The 17,874-nt window shown below is 41.9% G+C and overlaps 2 protein-coding genes across 4 annotated transcripts in view; one reads left to right on the top strand and one right to left on the bottom strand.

The window, feature by feature from the left end:
* The window catches only part of LOC121552088 (neuronal acetylcholine receptor subunit alpha-2-like), a 90,864-nt gene that overhangs the window by 60,416 nt on the left and 12,574 nt on the right, over window positions 1–17,874 (top strand). The window lies entirely within an intron of this gene.
* Window positions 1,572–17,740, bottom strand: LOC121552087. 3 transcript variants are annotated; one of them, XM_041864792.2, is made up of 7 exons: window positions 17,358–17,740; window positions 9,589–9,693; window positions 3,485–3,805; window positions 3,090–3,380; window positions 2,759–2,812; window positions 2,113–2,292; window positions 1,572–1,877 (listed from the first exon to the last, which is right to left on the bottom strand). In XM_041864792.2, exons 2-7 carry the CDS (start codon window positions 9,650–9,652, stop codon window positions 1,852–1,854), a joined length of 936 nt encoding a protein of 311 aa, XP_041720726.1. In that variant the 5' UTR covers window positions 9,653–9,693; window positions 17,358–17,740; the 3' UTR covers window positions 1,572–1,851. The 3 variants fall into 3 exon arrangements, with proteins under 3 accessions (XP_041720726.1, XP_041720727.1, XP_041720725.1); XM_041864793.1 differs by lacking the exon at window positions 17,358–17,740 and adding an exon at window positions 11,698–11,728; XM_041864791.1 differs by lacking the exons at window positions 9,589–9,693; window positions 17,358–17,740 and adding an exon at window positions 8,929–9,540.

The raw sequence follows: 17,874 nt of genomic DNA, 5'->3' as shown, positions 1-17,874 counted from the left end.
GGTCTCCCCTCAGGTAGGTCCTGGTCTCCTGTCTCCCCTCAGGTAGGTCCTGGTCTTCTGTCTCCCCTCAGGTAGGCCCTGGTCTTCTGTCTCCCCTCAGGTAGGCCCTGGTCTCCCCTCAGGTAGGTCCTGGTCTTCCATCTCCCCTCAGGTAGGTCCTGGTCTCCCCTCAGGTAGGTCCTGGTCTTCTGTCTCCCCTCAGGTAGGTCCTGGTCTCCCCTCAGGTAGGTCCTGGTCTTCTGTCTCCCCTCATGTAGGTCCTGGTCTTCCATCTCCCCTCAGGTAGGTCCTGGTCTTCCATCTCCCCTCAGGTAGGCCCTGGTCTTCCATCTCCCCTCAGGTAGGCCCTGGTCTTCCATCTCCCCTCAGGTAGGCCCTGGTCTCCCCTCAGGTAGGCCCTGGTCTCCCCTCAGGTAGGCCCTGGTCTCCCCTCAGGTAGGCCCTGGTCTCCCCTCAGGTAGGCCCTGGTCTCCCCTCAGGTAGGCCCTGGTCTCCCCTCAGGTAGGCCCTGGTCTCCCCTCAGGTAGGCCCTGGTCTCCCCTCAGGTAGGCCCTGGTCTCCCCTCAGGTAGGTCCTGGTCTCCCCTCAGGTAGGTCCTGGTCTTCTGTCTCCCCTCAGGTAGGTCCTGGTCTCCCCTCAGGTAGGTCCTGGTCTTCTGTCTCCCCTCAGGTAGGTCCTGGTCTCCCCTCAGGTAGGTCCTGGTCTCCTGGTCTCCCCTCAGGTAGGTCCTGGTCTTCTGTCTCCCCTCAGGTAGGTCCTGGTCTCCTGGTCTCCCCTCAGGTAGGTCCTGGTCTCCCCTCAGGTAGGCCCTGGTCTCCCCTCAGGTAGGCCCTGGTCTCCCCTCAGGTAGGCCCTGGTCTCCCCTCAGGTAGGCCCTGGTCTCCCCTCAGGTAGGCCCTGGTCTTCCATCTCCCCTCAGGTAGGTCCTGGTCTTCTGTCTCCCCTCAGGTAGGTCCTGGTCTCCCCTCAGGTAGGTCCTGGTCTCCCCTCAGGTAGGTCCTGGTCTCCCCTCAGGTAGGCCCTGGTCTCCCCTCAGGTAGGCCCTGGTCTCCCCTCAGGTAGGTCCTGGTCTTCCATCTCCCCTCAGGTAGGTCCTGGTCTTCTGTCGCCCCTCAGGTAGGTCCTGGTCTCAGGTAGGTCTAAGTAGGTTAATAGAGGGAAGCTGTAAATATTCGGAATGTTACCGGTGTGAAACGGCTATCTAGTTAGCGGTGACGCTATTAGTGTTTCAATCGGTGACGTCACTCGCTCAGACCATGAAGTATTTGATGTTTCCCTTGCTCTGCAAGAGCCGCAGCTTTTTTGGAGCGATAAGTAACGATGCTTTGTTGGTGACTGTTGTTCAATGTGTTCAGAGGGTCCCTGGTTCGTGCCTAGGTTGGGGCAAGAGAAACGGAAGCAAAACTGTTTCAATTTTAGCTAACATCCCCATCTAGTGGAGGTGTTGGAACATCACAGGTTGTTACAACTGAAAATAGTCCAGATTTGACATACATATTGTATATTTATTTGTTTATGTTAGTAACAGTTACAGAAATTCAATAAAATGTTATATGCAATTAAAACAAATGAATTTCTCTAAGCTGACCATTCACAATGGACAGAAATTAAAAACCAAACGTTTATTTCATCAACCAAACATGGCATAATAAATGTCTGCATCCATACTGCACGCAAGAAGAAAAAAAGGTACGTTAAAAAGCGAAATAAAAATCTATCAGATGGACATCAACTGTAAAAACATTTATATCCTATTTTACTCGATCAATAAAGCTACAGACAGTTTAGAAGTCTTAGTCCAGCACTGGGAGAAGAGTAGGGAACATGGGGTCTTTCCTCCAGACCTGAAGCTCAATACCGGAGGCTTTCTTTAAGTTCTATACAGAGAACAAAACAACAACACGCACATCAGACAACATGACAGACCATTCACTCATTCTATAGAAGACCTTTAAAGATGAAATTGTTGAAAGGGGTTTATATGGACAAGATTATTACGTCAAAGGACTATTTATGACCTGATTCTATTTCGGTTCACAGATCTGAAGGACATAAATCAGTTAATGTAATTTATCTAATGCTCAAAAAGGAACCAATCCCTGTTATTCTCACCTGCTGGTGGGCGGTTCTTCCTGGTTTTGTAAATAGTAACTATGGCAACCATGACGGTCAGTGCCACAAAGACAACTATGTCGATGGACAGCTGGACACCGTTACTGGTACCTGGCACCATGATGGTCTGTGCCACAAAGACAACTATGTCGATAAATAACTGGACACCGTCAGTGGTACCTGGACAATAGGACAGACAGTGATCAAACACAAACCTTGATGTATTCAACACAGAAACTGTTTTAAGTGAGAAGTAGGAAGGTCTGAAAGCTGAAAAATGTAAAGCAAGGTGTTTAACACAAAGCAGCCACTAGAGGATGCTAATTACCAACAATCTTTTACATTTTACATTTTAGTCATTTAGCAGACGCTCTTATCCAGAGCGACTTACAGGAGCAATTAGGGTTAAGTGCCTTGCTCAAGGGCACGTCGACAGATTTTTCCACCTAGTCGGCTCGGTGAATTAGAACCAGCGACCTTTCGGTTACTGGCACAACGCTCTTAACCACTAAGCTACCTGCCGCCTTTTATCCCTGAATGATGTTCATGAGCTGAGAAAAGCTTCCCCTTTTTGAACATGATAATTTCTAGTTGTGCATAAATGAAGACTTTGGTTGTTCAGACTATCTACTAAATAACATCTTACCAAGTGCACCTGGAGAAGTGGGATTTGGCTTCACAGAGGGAGCAGGACTTGGGCCTGTTGGTCACATTAGAAAGTAGGTGAATATCAGTGGTGGCTGGTGGCACTTAAAATAAAGAGGACGGCGCTCACGGTAATGGCTGGAACGGAATGGTATCAAACACATTAAACGTGTGGTTCCCATGTTGATAACATTCCACTCCAGTCATTATTATGAGCCCGTCCTCCCCTCACCACCCTTCTCTGGAATACGGACAACCCATTTTGCAGTCAAAGGCTGATTTTTATGACTAGTTGATGATGAAATGGGAGATATCTATGTGATAACGTCTACCTGATAATGTGAAGTCCTGGAAGGTCTTCACTTCTCCATGGTTCTCCGCCTGACACCTCCACTTCCTGTTGTTGTCTTTCCTCTGGAGAGTCACAGTCAGAGTGATGTCACAGTCAGTCGTCTTTGTGAGCTGGTATCTGGAGTCCCCCTGCAGCTCGGTACCGGCCTCATCCACCCAGCTCAGTCTATCATATAAGAAACAGCTTCCAGTTCCAGCCCAGGTGGTTTGAACGCACCTTAAGGTCACCGGTCGATCAGGCTTTAGATCTATCACTGGGGTGGACAATGACACTAAGACAGAAAATAAGATATTTTAACTTAACCGTTACATGCAATACATGTATTAAAGTATTCCTTTGACTAAAAACCCACTGGGTTGAAACGGTAATACTCACTGGTTAGAAGAATCAGATTCACAAAAGCGACCTCTCCGTGTTCTGGTCCACCCTCTGTGAGGTATTGTAGACACTGGTATTGTCCAGCATCCTCAGCTCTGACATTCTGAACGTGGAGAGAGCAGTCTGACTCCACCCTCAGTCGCTCAGCTCTCGCCGAGGTTTCTGTTCTAATCTGTCCTCCACGAACCAACTCAGTGATGGGCTGCGGAGATCTCCAAAAGAGCCATGTAGTTGAAGAGCAGTTTGGATAAACCACGTTGGCACACGGCAAACTGACATCATTTCCCACATTGGAGTACAGACAGTCACCACTGACACCTGGATAGAAAAAGTTTATTTTTGTACACATTTCGTTTTTTTCCTTTGTACAGTTACATGCTGAAATATAGTGCCTTGCAAAAGTATTAATCCCCCTTTGGCGTTTTTCCTATTTTGTTGCATTACAACCTGTAATTTAAATGGATTTTCATTTCATGTAATGGACACACACAAAATACTCCAAATTGGTGAAATGGAATGAAAAAAAATAACTAATTTCAAAAAATTCTAAAATATAAATAACGGAAAAGTGGTGCGTGCATATGTATTCACCCCCTTTACTATGAAGCCCCTAAATAAGATCTGGTGCAACCAATTACCTTCAGAAGTCACATAATTAGTCAAATAAAGTCCACCTGTGTGCAATCTAAGTGTCACATGATCTGTCACATGATCTCAGTATACAGTGGGGAGAACAAGTATTTGATACACTGCCGATTTTGCAGGTTTTCCTACTTACAAAGCATGTAGAGGTCTGTAATTTTTTATCATAGGTTCACTTCAACTGTGAGAGACGGAATCTAAAACAAAAATCCAGAAAATCACATTGTATGATTTTCAAGTAATTCATTTGCATTTTATTGCATGACATACAGTGGGGAAAAAAAGTATTTAGTCAGCCACCAATTGTGCATGTTCTCCCACTTAAAAAGATAAGAGAGGCCTGTAATTTGCATCATAGGTACACGTCAACTATGACAGACAAAATGAGAAAAAAAAATCCAGAATATCACATTGTAGGATTTTTAATGAATTTATTTGCAAATTATGGTGGAAAATAAGTATTTGGTCACCTACAAACAAGCAAGATTTCTGGCTCTCACAAACCTGTAACTTCTTCTTTAAGAGGCTCCTCTGTCCTCCACTCGTTACCTGTATTAATGGCACCTGTTTGAACTTGTTATCAGTATAAAAGACACCTGTCCACAACCTCAAACAGTCACACTCCAAACACCACTATGGCCAAGACCAAAGAGCTGTCAAAGGACACCAGAAACAAAATTGTAGACCTGCACCAGGCTGGGAAGACTGAATCTGCAATAGGTAAGCAGCTTGGTTTGAAGAAATCAACTGTGGGAGCAATTATTAGGAAATGGAAGACATACAAGACCACTGATAATCTCCCTCGATCTGGGGCTCCACGCAAGATCTCACCCCATGGGGTCAAAATGATCACAAGAACGGTGAGCAAAAATTCCAGAACCACTCAGGGGGACCTAGTGAATGACCTGCAGAGAGCTGGGACCAAAGTAACAAAGCCTACCATCAGTAACACACTACGCCGCCAGGGACTCAAATCCTGCAGTGCGAGACGTGTCCCCCTGCTTAAGCCAGTACATGTCCAGGCCCGTCTGAAGTTTGCTAGAGTGCATTTGGATGATCCAGAAGAGGATTGGGAGAATGTCATATGGTCAGATGAAACCAAAATTGAACTTTTTGGTAAAAACTCAACTCGCCGTTTTTGGAGGACAAAGAATGCTGAGTTGCATCCAAAGAACACCATACCTACTGTGAAGCATGGGGGTGGAAACATCATGCTTTGGGGCTGTTTTTCTGCAAAGGGACCAGGACGACTGATCCGTGTAAAGGAAAGAATGAATGGGGCCATGTATCGTGAGATTTTGAGTGAAAACCTCCTTTCATCAGCAAGGGCATTGAAGATGAAACATGGCTGGGTCTTTCAGCATGACAATGATCCCAAACACACAGCCCGGACAACGAAGGAGTGGCTTCGTAAGAAGCATTTCAAGGTCCTGGAGTGGCCTAGCCAGTCTCCAGATCTTAACCCCATAGAAAATCTTTGGAGGGAGTTGAAAGTCCGTGTTGCCCAGCGACAGCCCCAAAACATCACTGCTCTAGAGGAGATCTGCATGGAGGAATGGGCAAAAATACCAGCAACAGTGTGTGAAAACCTTGTGAAGACTTACAGAAAACGTTTGACCTGTGTCATTGCCAACAAAGGGTACATAACAAAGTATTGAGAAACTTTTGTTATTGACCAAATACTTATTTTCCACCATCATTTGCCAATAAATTCATAAAAAATCCTACAATGTGATTTTCTGGATTTTTTTTCCTCATTTTGTCTGTCATAGTTGACGTGTACCTATGATGAAAATTACAGGCCTCTCTCATCTTTTTAAGTGGGAGAACTTGCACAATTGGTGGCTGACTAAATACTTTTTTCCCCACTGTAAGTATTTGATACATCAGAAAAGCAGAACTTAATATTTGGTACAGAAACCTTTGTTTGCAATTACAGAGATCATACGTATCCTGTAGGTCTTGACCAGGTTTGCACACACTGCAGCAGGGATTTTGGCCCACTCCTCCATACAGACCTTCTCCAGATCCTTCAGGTTTCGGGGTTGTCGCTGGGCAATACAGACTTTCAGCTCCCTCCAAAGATTTTCTATTGGGTTCAGGTCTGGAGACTGGCTAGGCCACTCCAGGACCTTGAGATGCTTCTTACGGAGCCACTCCTCAGTTGTCCTGGCTGTGTGTTTCGGGTCGTTGTCATGCTGGAAGACCCAGCATCGACCCATCTTCAATGCTCTTACTGAGGGAAGGAGGTTGTTGGCCAAGATCTCGCGATACATGGCCCCATCCATCCTCCCCTCAATATGGTGCAATCGTCCTGTCCCCTTTGCAGAAAAGCATCCCCAAAGAATGATGTTTCCACCTCCATGCTTCTTGGTTGGGATGGTGTTCTTGGGGTTGTACTCATCCTTCTTCTTCCTCCAAACACGGCGAGTGGAGTTTAGACCAAAAAGCTCTATTTTTGTCTCATCAGACCACATTACCTTCTCCCATTCCTCCTCTGGATCATCCAGATGGTCATTGGCAAACTTCAGACGGGCCTGGACATGCGCTTGCTTGAGCAGGTGGACCTTGCGTGCACTGCAGGATTTTAATCCATGACGGCGTAGTGTGTTACTAATGGTTTTCTTTGAGACTGTGGTCCCAGCTCTCTTCAGGTCATTGACCAGGTCCTGCCGTGTTCTGGGCTGATCCCTCACCTTCCTCATGATCATTGATGCCCCACGAGGTGAGATCTTGCATGGAGCCCCAGACAGAGGGTGATTGACCGTCATCTTGAACTTCTTCCATTTTCTAATAATTGCGCCAACAGTTGTTGCCTTCTCACCAAGCTGCTTGCCTATTGTCCTGTAGCCCATCCCAGCCTTGTGCAGGTCTACAATTTTATCCCTGATGTCCTTACACAGCTCTCTGGTCTTGGCCATTGTGGAGAGGTTGGAGTCTGTTTGATTGAGAGTGTGGACAGGTGTCTTTTATACAGGTAACGAGTTCAAACAGGTGCAGTTAATACAGGTAATGAGTGGAGAACAGGAGCGCCTCTTAAAGAAAAACTAACAGGTCTGTGAGAGCTGGAATTCTTACTGGTTGGTAGGTGATCAAATACTTATGTCATGCAATAAAATGCAAATTAATTACTTAAAAATCATACAATGTGATTTTCTGGATTTTTGTTTTAGATTCCGTCTCTCACAGTTGAAGTGTACCTATGATAACAATTACAGACCTCTACATGCTTTGTAAGTAGGAAAACCTGCGAAATCGGCAGTGTATCAAATACTTGTTCTCCCCACTGTATATACACCTGTTCTGAAAGGCCCAAGAGTCTGCAACACCACTAAGCAAGGGCACCACCAAGCAAACTGCACCATGAAGACCAAGGAGCTCTCCAAACAGGTCAGGGACAAAGTTTGTGGAGAAGTAAAGATCAGGGTTGGGTTATAAAATAATATCTGAAACTTTGAACATCCAACAGAGCACCATTAAATCCATTATTATAAAATGGAAAGAATATGGCACCACAACAAACCTGCCAAGAGAGGGTCACCCACCAAAACTCACAGACCAGGCAAGGAGGGTTATTAATCAGAGGCAACAAAGACACCAAAGATAACCCTGAAGGAGCTGCAAAGCTCCATAGCGGAGATTGGAGTATCTGTCCATAGGACCACTTTAAGCCGTACACTCCACAGAGCTGGGCTTTACGGAAGAGTGGCCAGAAAAAAAGCCATTGCTTGAAGAAAGAAATAAGCAAACCCGTTTGGTGTTTGCCAAAAAGCATGTGGGAGACTCCCCAAACATATGGAAGAAGGTACTCTGGTCAGATTAGATTAAAATTGAGCTTTTCGGCCATAAAGGAAAAATGCTATGTCTGGCGCAAACCCAACACCTCTCATCACCCTGAGAACACCATCCCCACAGTGAACCATGGTGGTGGCAGCATCATGCTGTGGGGATGTTTTTCATCGGCAGGGACTGGGAAACTGGTCAGAATTGAAGGAATGATGGATGGCGCTAAATACAAGGAAATTCTTGAGGGAAACCTGTTTCAGTCTTCTGGAGATTTGAGACTGGGACGGAGGTTCACCTTCCAGCAGGACAATGACCCTAAGCATACTGTTAAAGCAACACTTGAGTGGTTTAAGGGGAAACATTCAAATGTCTTGGAATGGCCTAGTCAAAGCCCAGACCTCAATCCAATTGAGAATCTGTAGTATGACTTAAAGATTGCTGTACACCAGCGGAATCCATCCAACTTGAAGGAGCTGGAGCAGTCTTGCCTTGAAGAATGGGCAAAAATCCCAGTGGCTAGATGTGCCAAGCTTATAGAGACATACCCCAAGAGACTTGCAGCTGTAATTGCTGCAAAAGGTGGCTCTACAAAGTATTGACTTTGTGGGGGTGAATAGTTAATGCACGCTCATGTTCTGTTTTTTTGTCTTATTTCTTGTTTGTTTCACAAGAAAACATATTTTGCATCTTCAAAGTGGTAGGCATGTTGTGTAAATCAAATGATACAACCCCCCAAAAATCAATTTTAATTCCAGGTTTTAAGGCAACAAAATAGGAAAAATGCCAAGGGGGGGTGAATACTTTCACAAGCCACTGTACAAATACTGTGTTAACTAAATACATACATAATTAAATAAATAAAATTCTGAACTGTAGTCAAATAAAACCATGACAGGTGCTTATAGTGAACAATGAAACTCACTCTGTTGAGTTGAATGTATGACTCAAGTGTTTGAGATGTTGTTGAAATGACAGTCTAAGCCCCTTTCCCCCCATAACATTATGTAACTTACCAGTCAAGAGAAGAGCAGTGATCACTAGTTCCTTTCCCCCCATAACATTCTGTAACTTACCAGTCAAGAAAAGAGCAGTGATCACTAGTTCCTTTCCCCCCATAACATTATGTAACTTACCAGTCAAGAGAAGAGCAGTGATCACTAGTTCCTTTCCCCCCATAACATTCTGTAACTTACCAGTCAAGAGAAGAGCAGTGATCACTAGTTCCTTTCCCCCCATAACATTATGTAACTTACCAGTCAAGAGAAGAGCAGTAATCACTAGTTCCTTTCCCCCCATAACATTATGTAACTTACCAGTCAAGAAAAGAGCAGTGATCACTAGTTCCTTTCCCCCCATAACATTCTGTAACTTACCAGTCAAGAAAAGAGCAGTGATCACTAGTTCCTTTCCCCCCATAACATTATGTAACTTACCAGTCAAGAGAAGAGCAGTGACCACTAGTTCCTTTCCCCCCATAACATTATGTAACTTACCAGTCAAGAAAAGAGCAGTGATCACTAGTTCCTTTCCCCCCATAACATTCTGTAACTTACCAGTCAAGAGAAGAGCAGTGATCACTAGTTCCTTTCCCCCCATAACATTCTGTAACTTACCAGTCAAGAGAAGAGCAGTGATCACTAGTTCCTTTCCCCCCATAACATTATGTAACTTACCAGTCAAGAGAAGAGCAGTGATCACTAGTTCCATCAGAAGTCTATTATGTTTGTCCACAGCCATGACACCTCTCTCGGTCTGTGTGATCTCTGTGCAGTAATACCCTATGGGGAAATTCATTTGAATTCAATCACTTTTTGACAACATCTCTTTTGATTTAAACAACACTTTCCATACATGTTTGCCCATGGAAGAAGTGGTCAGAAAGTGACCTTTTGGAGATGAATGCCAAAACATTCAGGTGATTAAAGGTGCTCGAAGTAGACCCATTTTACATACCCCACCACACCATGAGATAGCCATGTCTTCATCACTGGAAAATATCAACGGTTGAGTTTGCGATCATGTAAAAGCTTAAAAACTGTTTTGTCAAACTACTTTATTATTTCTAGGAAAAAATGCAATAATGTCATTTTCAAACCTTTTAACGTATTATCTAAAAACGCATAAACTCCGATTTTCATATTTGCATATGTTGTAGTAAAACATAATCTGAGGTTTTTGTGTTGTGCCCACCATCGGTTAAGACTCACTATGCTCTTCAATACAGGGTGGGTGTAATTTCAATCATAGAAATGTAATTCATAGAACGGATCTATCCCTTCAGACCACTTCAATTTAGCTGGTACACCATTGACATTTTTATGGAATTTAAATTGTAACTTCTAATTATTTCCACAAAGATGACCGCAGGTCCACCCACCATCGAATGTCAACTTAATGTATATTCTATTATCTATATTTCTATGGTTTCAATAGGTTTCCTATGATGGATTGACAGTATAAATTAAAACTGATATTTCCATTCAATTCAACATTATCAGATATGTGGCCCTCCAGCCTTCTTTGTGGTACCATTTTGAAAGTTGAAATTTCAATTGTATTCCCATTTTAGTACATTTATCAGCCCAAACATGACACCCACCCTGTATTCAAGAGCATGTTGTGTCTCAACTGATGGCGGGCACAACACAAAAAACCTTAGATGATGTAAAATAGGGTCTATATAAAATATATACGAATATAAAAAAACGATTGAGTTTACTCGTTTTTAGATAATTGATGTTAAAGGTTCAAATATATACATGTTTTTTTTTTATACCTGCAGTATGTAACTTTTTGGGCAACCTGGCCAAATTCACATAGAAATGTGAGTTATAGATCTGTCATTCTCATTGAAAGCAAGTTTAAGAAGCGGTAGATCTGTTCTATGTGAGCTATTTCTATGCTTCCTGTTCTTATGTTTTATTTTTGTGTCTTTTACTTTCGGTTTTGTACACCAGCTTCAAACAGCTGAAATTACAATATTTTTCGTTTTGGGAAAAATATTTCACAGCGGTTTAGATGGTACAATGATTCTCTACACCATACTTGCTTGTGTTTTCACAAACTGAGAAATTAGGCGAACTATTCGATTTTTAGCAACCAGGAAATAGCAGAGTGATTTCTGCAAAGTGCATATTTAAGGGAAACTCTCAACCCCCAATTTCAACCTTTGCCCAACCCCTTCACATTTTTATAGAAATGCATTCAGGTGAGAAGTTGTGGGTGGGACGAATTGCTCATAAATATTCATTTTGGGGGTGGGTGAATGTAGTTGTACCTGATCCCAACACTTCCTCACTAAAGCGTACGCTCTGATATGTGCATCGCCAGCAAATATGGCTCTGGACAATTAGCTCACAGTAGCAAGGTGCTAAATTCCTGACATCTATTGCCACTTGCGATTGTAAATTTGAATCCCGCACGGGGCGCAAAGAACATATTTAATATGTGGACTCACATTTTAAAAGCGGTATTGTGTTGGGAAGAAACGTGCAATTATCACCTTGAACAATTTAAGATTAGGAATTCAATCCGATCCCGCATTGCAGTAAATACGCAGTAGCTCTTTTTCCATTGATCAAATTAACTCAACTACTACCAGGGCGACCCCTCTCACAGGTAGCCTATGCTTTAACTTCGCAGAATTAGAATACAGTAATCCCTCGTTTATCGCGGGGGTTACGTTCCGAAAATGACCCGCGATAAGTGAAATCCGCGAAATAGAAAACTTTTTTTTTTTTACAATTAGCAACTATTACATGTATACAAATACAGTGACTCACGTGTAGGCCGTTTCACTGCTCTTCAGACTGGGCCGCTGCATCCTGACTGCGCTCTGCAGTGTTCTCTTCTTCTGAAGCCCGCGGTGCAGGTGTGTTTGTTCGGGAGAAGAACATAGTGATAGGCAGCTGTTGTCGCTCTTTTTTCTTCTTTGCAAAAAGATCCTTGTACACCGACATGCCACCATCGATTACGTTGGAGAACTGTAACGAACGGCTCATCAAAGGGTCCCATTTCATTAGGAGATGTTCGAAATTACAAGATAATTTGGCCAACTTAATGTAAATTTGCCAAGCTGTTTTATGTACGTACACATAACTGCACGAGACGACAAAATGATAGCACAATTCGTAGCATGTTTTGATACAAGAAGCGGGAGTGAGTTTTTAGCGAATCAGAATGCAGAGCACAATGCACCAAAAAAAAAAAAAAATGCATTATGAAAATCCGCGAAATAGCGAATCCGCGATAAGTGAACCGCGAAGTGGCGAGGGATCACTGTATTGTAAATAAAGGATTTGGAGAAAAAGAACAAAGTCCATCCCATGTGTGATTAGAACTCACAACCATAGAACTATGAGCCCACAACCATAGAACTATGAGCCCACAACCATAGAACTATGAGCCCACAACCATAGAACTATGAGCCAACTATTTTAGCAGACTGCGCTACCAGTCAGTCACAGTGGTTATCTCCGGTGTCCTCTGTAATTAGTGGGACAGTGAAGCATTTTGTAATCTTTTGGCTCTGTACTCCAGCACTTTGTATTTGAAATGATACAATGACTGGAGGTTCAAGTGGATAAATCCTGAATTAATTGTGAATAATGACGAGTGAGAAAGTTACAGACGCACAAATATCATACACCCTGTTATTGTAATGGTGAGCGGTTAGCATGTCTTGGGGATATGATTTTTGTGGGTCTGTAACTTTCTCACTCATCATTATTCACGAGTCATTCAGGATTATCCATAATCATGGTAGCATCCACATGAATGTAGAGGTGTTTAGAAACATTCCATTTTTATTTACAATAAAAGTGACTCCAAAATGACAATACATTATTTACCATTAATTTCTATTGGGCACAAAATCATCTGAAACACAACCAAAACAAACAGTAAATGCATCCAACAAGTTTGTAGTCACAAGCTTGGTGTAATCATTGCATGCTAGGAATATGGGACCAAATACTAAACTTTTGACTACTTTAATACACATAAGTGAATTTGGCCCAATACTTTTGGTGCCCTAAAAAGAGGGGTTATTAATAGTCATTGTTTGATTTCAAATCCCAAATGTTGGAGTATAGAGCCAAAAGAAGTCCCAATAATTACAGAGGGCAGTGTATTTCTTGTTATGATGGATGTAGCTACAAATATAAACGTATAATCCTCATAGCCAACATGTTTTTTTTCTTCGGAAAAGCACATGGATGTGTATGAAACGGTAAGCAAAAACTTAGAATTTGGTCATATGCCGAAATGTACCTTACTGCCTTTTATTTGGTGTAACATCAGTCTTCTAGGCAAGAAAGCATAATGCTACATATATAGGCAAGGAAGCATCATGCTAAATATATTGGCAAGGAAGCATCATGCTACATATATAGGCAAGGAAGCATCATGCTAAATATATAGGCAAGGAAGCATCATGCTAAATATATAGGCAAGGAAGCGTCATGCTACATATATAGGCAAGGAAGCATCATGCTAAATATATAGGCAAGGAAGCATCATGCTACATATATAGGCAAGGAAGCGTCATGCTACATATATAGGCAAGGAAGCGTCATGCTACATATATAGGCAAGGAAGCATCATGCTAAATATATAGGCAAGGAAGCATCATGCTAAATATATAGGCAAGGAAGCATCATGCTAAATATATAGGCAAGGAAGCGTCATGCTACATATATAGGCAAGAAAGCATCATGCTACATATATTGGCAAGGAAGCATCATGCTACATACAGTGGGGAAAAAAAGTATTTAGTCAGCCACCAATTGTGCAAGTTCTCCCACTTAAAAAGATGAGAGGCCTGTAATTTTCATCATAGGTACACGTCAACTATGACAGACAAATTGAGAAAAAAATATCCAGAAAATCACATTGTAGGATTTTTAATGAATTTATTTGCAAATTATGGTGGAAAATAAGTATTTGGTCACCTACAAACAAGCAAGATTTCTGGCTCTCACAGACCTGTAACTTATTCTTTAAGAGGCTCCTCTGTCCTCCACTCGTTACCTCTATTAATGGCACCTGTTTGAACTTGTTATCAGTATAAAAGACACCTGTCCACAACCTCAAACAGTCACACTCCAAACTCCACTATGGCCAAGACCAAAGAGCTGTCAAAGGACACCAGAAACAAAATTGTAGACCTGCACCAGGCTGGGAAGACTGAATCTGCAATAGGTAAGCAGCTTGCTTTGAAGAAATCAACTGTGGGAGCAATTATTAGGAAATGGAAGACATACAAGACCACTGATAATCTCCCTCGATCTGGGGCTCCATGCAAGATCTCACCCCGTGGGGTCAAAATGATCACAAGAACGGTGAGCAAAAATCCCAGAACCACACAGGGGGACCTAGTGAATGATCTGCAGAGTGCTGGGACCAAAGTAACAAAGCCTACCATCACTAACACACTACGCCGCCAGGGACTCAAATCCTGCAGTGCCAGACGTGTCCCCCTGCTTAAGCCAGTACATGTCCAGGCCCGTCTGAAGTTTGCTAGAGTGCATTTGGATGATTCAGAAGAGGATTGGGAGAATGTCATATGGTCAGATGAAACCAAAATAGAACTTTTTGGTAAAAACTCAACTCCGTCGTGTTTGGAGGACAAAGAATGCTGAGTTGCATCCAAAGAACACCATACCTACTGTGAAGCATGGGGGTGGAAACATCATGCTTTGGGGCTGTTTTTCTGCAAAGGGACCAGGACGACTGATCCGTGTAAAGGAAAGAATGAATGGGGCCATGTATTGTGAGATTTTGAGTGAAAACCTCCTTCCATCAGCAAGGGCATTGAAGATGAAACGTGGCTGGGTCTTTCAGCATGACAATGATCCCAAACACACTGCCCGGGCAACGAAGGAGTGGCTTCGTAAGAAGCATTTCAAGGTCCTGGAGTGGCCTAGCCAGTCTCCAGATCTCAACCCCATAGAAAATCTTTGGAGGGAGTTGAAAGTCTGTGTTGCCCAGCGACAGCCCCAAAACATCACTGCTCTAGAGGAGATCTGCATGGAGGAATGGGCCAAAATATCAGCAACAGTGTGTGAAAACCTTGTGAAGACTTACAGAAAACGTTTGACCTGTGTCATTGCCAACAAAGGGTATTTAACAAAGTATTGAGAAACTTTTGTTATTGACCAAATACTTATTTTCCACCATAATTTGCAAATAAATTCATTAAAAATACTACAATGTGATTTCTGGATTTTTTTCCTCATTTTGTCTGTCATGGTTGACGTGTACCTATGATGAAAATTACAGGCCTCTCTCATCTTTTTAAGTGGGAGAACTTGCACAATTGGTGGCTGACTAAATACTTTTTTTCCCCCACTGTATATAGGCAAGGAAGCATCATGCTAAATATATAGGCAAGGAAGCGTCATGCTAAATATATTGGCACACTCCACTTACCGAGACCATTGCCAAATAAGGCACACTGTCGCCTGCTTTTATAGTATGCCTTGAGGTGATACCACCAAGCACATTTAAACATTTTTGTCCAGAAATTATAGAATAGTTTGAAAACCCTGTTTTGTAAGCTTTTAAATCATATCAATCTCAACCGTTTTTATTTTATCCATGATGAAGACATGGGTATCTTATGGTATGGTGGGGTATGTGAAATGGGTCAACTTTGAGCATCTTTATCTCTTGAATGTTTTGGCACTAAGGGTGGCAGGTAGCTTAGTGGGTAAGAGCGTTGTGCCAGTAACCGAAAGGTCGCTGGTTCTAATCCCCGGGCCGACTAGGTGAAAAATCTGTCGATGTGCCCTTAAGCAAGGCACTTAACCCTAAATGCTCCTGTAAGTCGCTCTGGATAAGAGCGTCTGCTAAATGACTAAAATGTAAATGTAATGTAAAATGTCAAAAAAGTCATTTTTTGATCAATTCTACAAATGGGCAAATATGTATGGAAAGTTTTGTTCAAATCAAAAGGCATGCTGTCAAAAGGTAATTGAATTCAAATGGATTTACAATTACGTCTCTATACAGCACCATGATATCTTCGAAGTACAAGCAAAAATGTTACTTTTTGTGTAACTTTCAGTAATGATGACCAGTTAGAACAGTGTGAACACCTATGCATTGTGATGACTTCGCATTATTTGTCTTCTAGTACATTTCTTGACTGAAGGGTCATGTCGCACGATAACAATCACCCCTAATATACTTGTGGTCCTCTGTAGCTCTGCTGGTAGAGCACGGCGCTTGTAACGCGAAGGTAGTGGGTTCGATCCCCGGGACCACCCATACACAAAAAAAAATAATGTATGCACGCATGACTGTAAGTCGCTTTGGATAAAAGCGTCTGCTAAATGGCTTATTATTATTACTTATTAAGAGGATTTATAGCACGAAAAAACAACAGGAATGTAGTAGGTGATTTATCAATTAAATAATGTGTTTAAATAAACTCAACACAAACATGTTGCTCAACACAAATTATATGCTTCAGAAATAAGAAAATAACAAAAACCCACAAATAACAGAATTTCAATGCATCATTTTTTACAAACACAACTAGATGGTAATTTTACATGAAATACAATTGTGGGACTTGCTTCAGCTCTTTAAAAAAAAAAGATAAAAAGATGTTTTTGTCCAAGTTGTTGGGAAAGTGGTCATAATATCAGTTGGTTTTATAAGTTGAGATAAAATGTAGTTGATTCGGTTCATACAACATCTGTATCATTTAGATTTTTTAATATTTATATGTTCTGCAGATAAGTAGATCAAGATGTCATTACCCTATAAGCGTTTTTATGTAAGTTGTTGGGAAATTGGTCAAAGTAGTTGATTTTGTGTCCAGTCACATTGCCTGGGTAATAGAATGGTGGACATTTCTGAAAGTTCTACGCCAGTTAATTCAACAGTGGGAAGTTAGCTACATGAATGTAATTAGTGTGGTTACTAAAACATCTGCATCATTTGAATGGTATAAACTATTTATATTCCGATTTCACATTTAAATAGCAGAAAAGTGGACCAAGATTTCAAACACTAAGTTGTGTAAGTTGTTGGGAAAGTGGTCAACATTTCCGTTGTTTTCAAAAGTTGACAGAAAATGTGGTTGATGTGGTTTCTAAAAACAGTTGTATTGTTTTTGATCATTTCAAGTGGGGACTTTTGCTTTCGCAAGTCTCATTAAATATTAAATTAACCTTTTTAATTACCAAGTAACCTTATTTAATCGTTTTTGTTTTGGTTAAGTTCACATTCGCCTATATTAGTTAATTGGCACTCGCCCAACAAGGAAATTAATAATTTATCAGTCTTCTTTCTTTTCCCTTTTATATTCTGTTTAGTTCATTCAGTTCAATTCATCCCTATTATTATTTTCACATTTTTAAATAATAAGTTCCTCATAAAATAGTAGTATAGGATGATCAAAACGTTATCGGCAAAAACGGACGGATCTCACCGGAGTTTGGAAGACGCGTCCGCTCTCATGAAACTTTATCCGTGATCCGTTTTGTAATCCACAACCAGCAAATAATCAGATCAGGAACACGCTCAAAGTGCGCAATAGTAAATCCAAAACAAGGAAGTCTCGCGGACTGTGTTTAGAAGGCGCCAGTGTTCTTCTATATCTTTGAAACTGGCGAGGTTCACCAGTTGTCTTGTCTCCCAGGTAAACTGTAGCTATCGCAGGTGGAGGAAAAAAAAAATGCCAATAATTAGCCGAATGGGCTACCGTCGCCTACCGCTGAACGTCATATAACCGCCTGACTAAAGCGAACATTTTTAATAACTAACCCAAAATAGACCACAGACTGTTGTTTCCAATGCAAGGAGGTGGGCAGAGCCAAGCACGAGTTAGCGAGAGCCTATTGGTGTGTTCTAGCATTTATTTGCATATTTCCGTTAGGGAACGCCTACTATGTGAAGAGCGCATGTGCATTAACTAAATATGCCCTTGTAGTCTTTCTAAACAACGC

The sequence above is a fragment of the Coregonus clupeaformis genome, unplaced genomic scaffold (assembly GCF_020615455.1).
Source record: "Coregonus clupeaformis isolate EN_2021a unplaced genomic scaffold, ASM2061545v1 scaf0320, whole genome shotgun sequence".
Taxonomy (NCBI): Eukaryota; Metazoa; Chordata; class Actinopteri; order Salmoniformes; family Salmonidae; genus Coregonus; species Coregonus clupeaformis.
This window is presented reverse-complemented; position numbering and strand designations above follow the sequence as displayed.

Coding starts and splice junctions, on each gene's coding strand:
- LOC121552087 (XM_041864791.1), bottom strand. CDS start 9,511: ATGGGGGGAAAGGAACTAGTGATCACTGCTCTTCTCTTGACTGGTAAG. Junction 2,293..2,758: donor CACTTCTCCAGGTGCACTTG/GTAAGATGTTAT, acceptor CCTATTGTCCAG/GTACCACTGACGGTGTCCAG. Junction 1,878..2,112: donor GAAGAACCGCCCACCAGCAG/GTGAGAATAACA, acceptor TTCTCTGTATAG/AACTTAAAGAAAGCCTCCGG.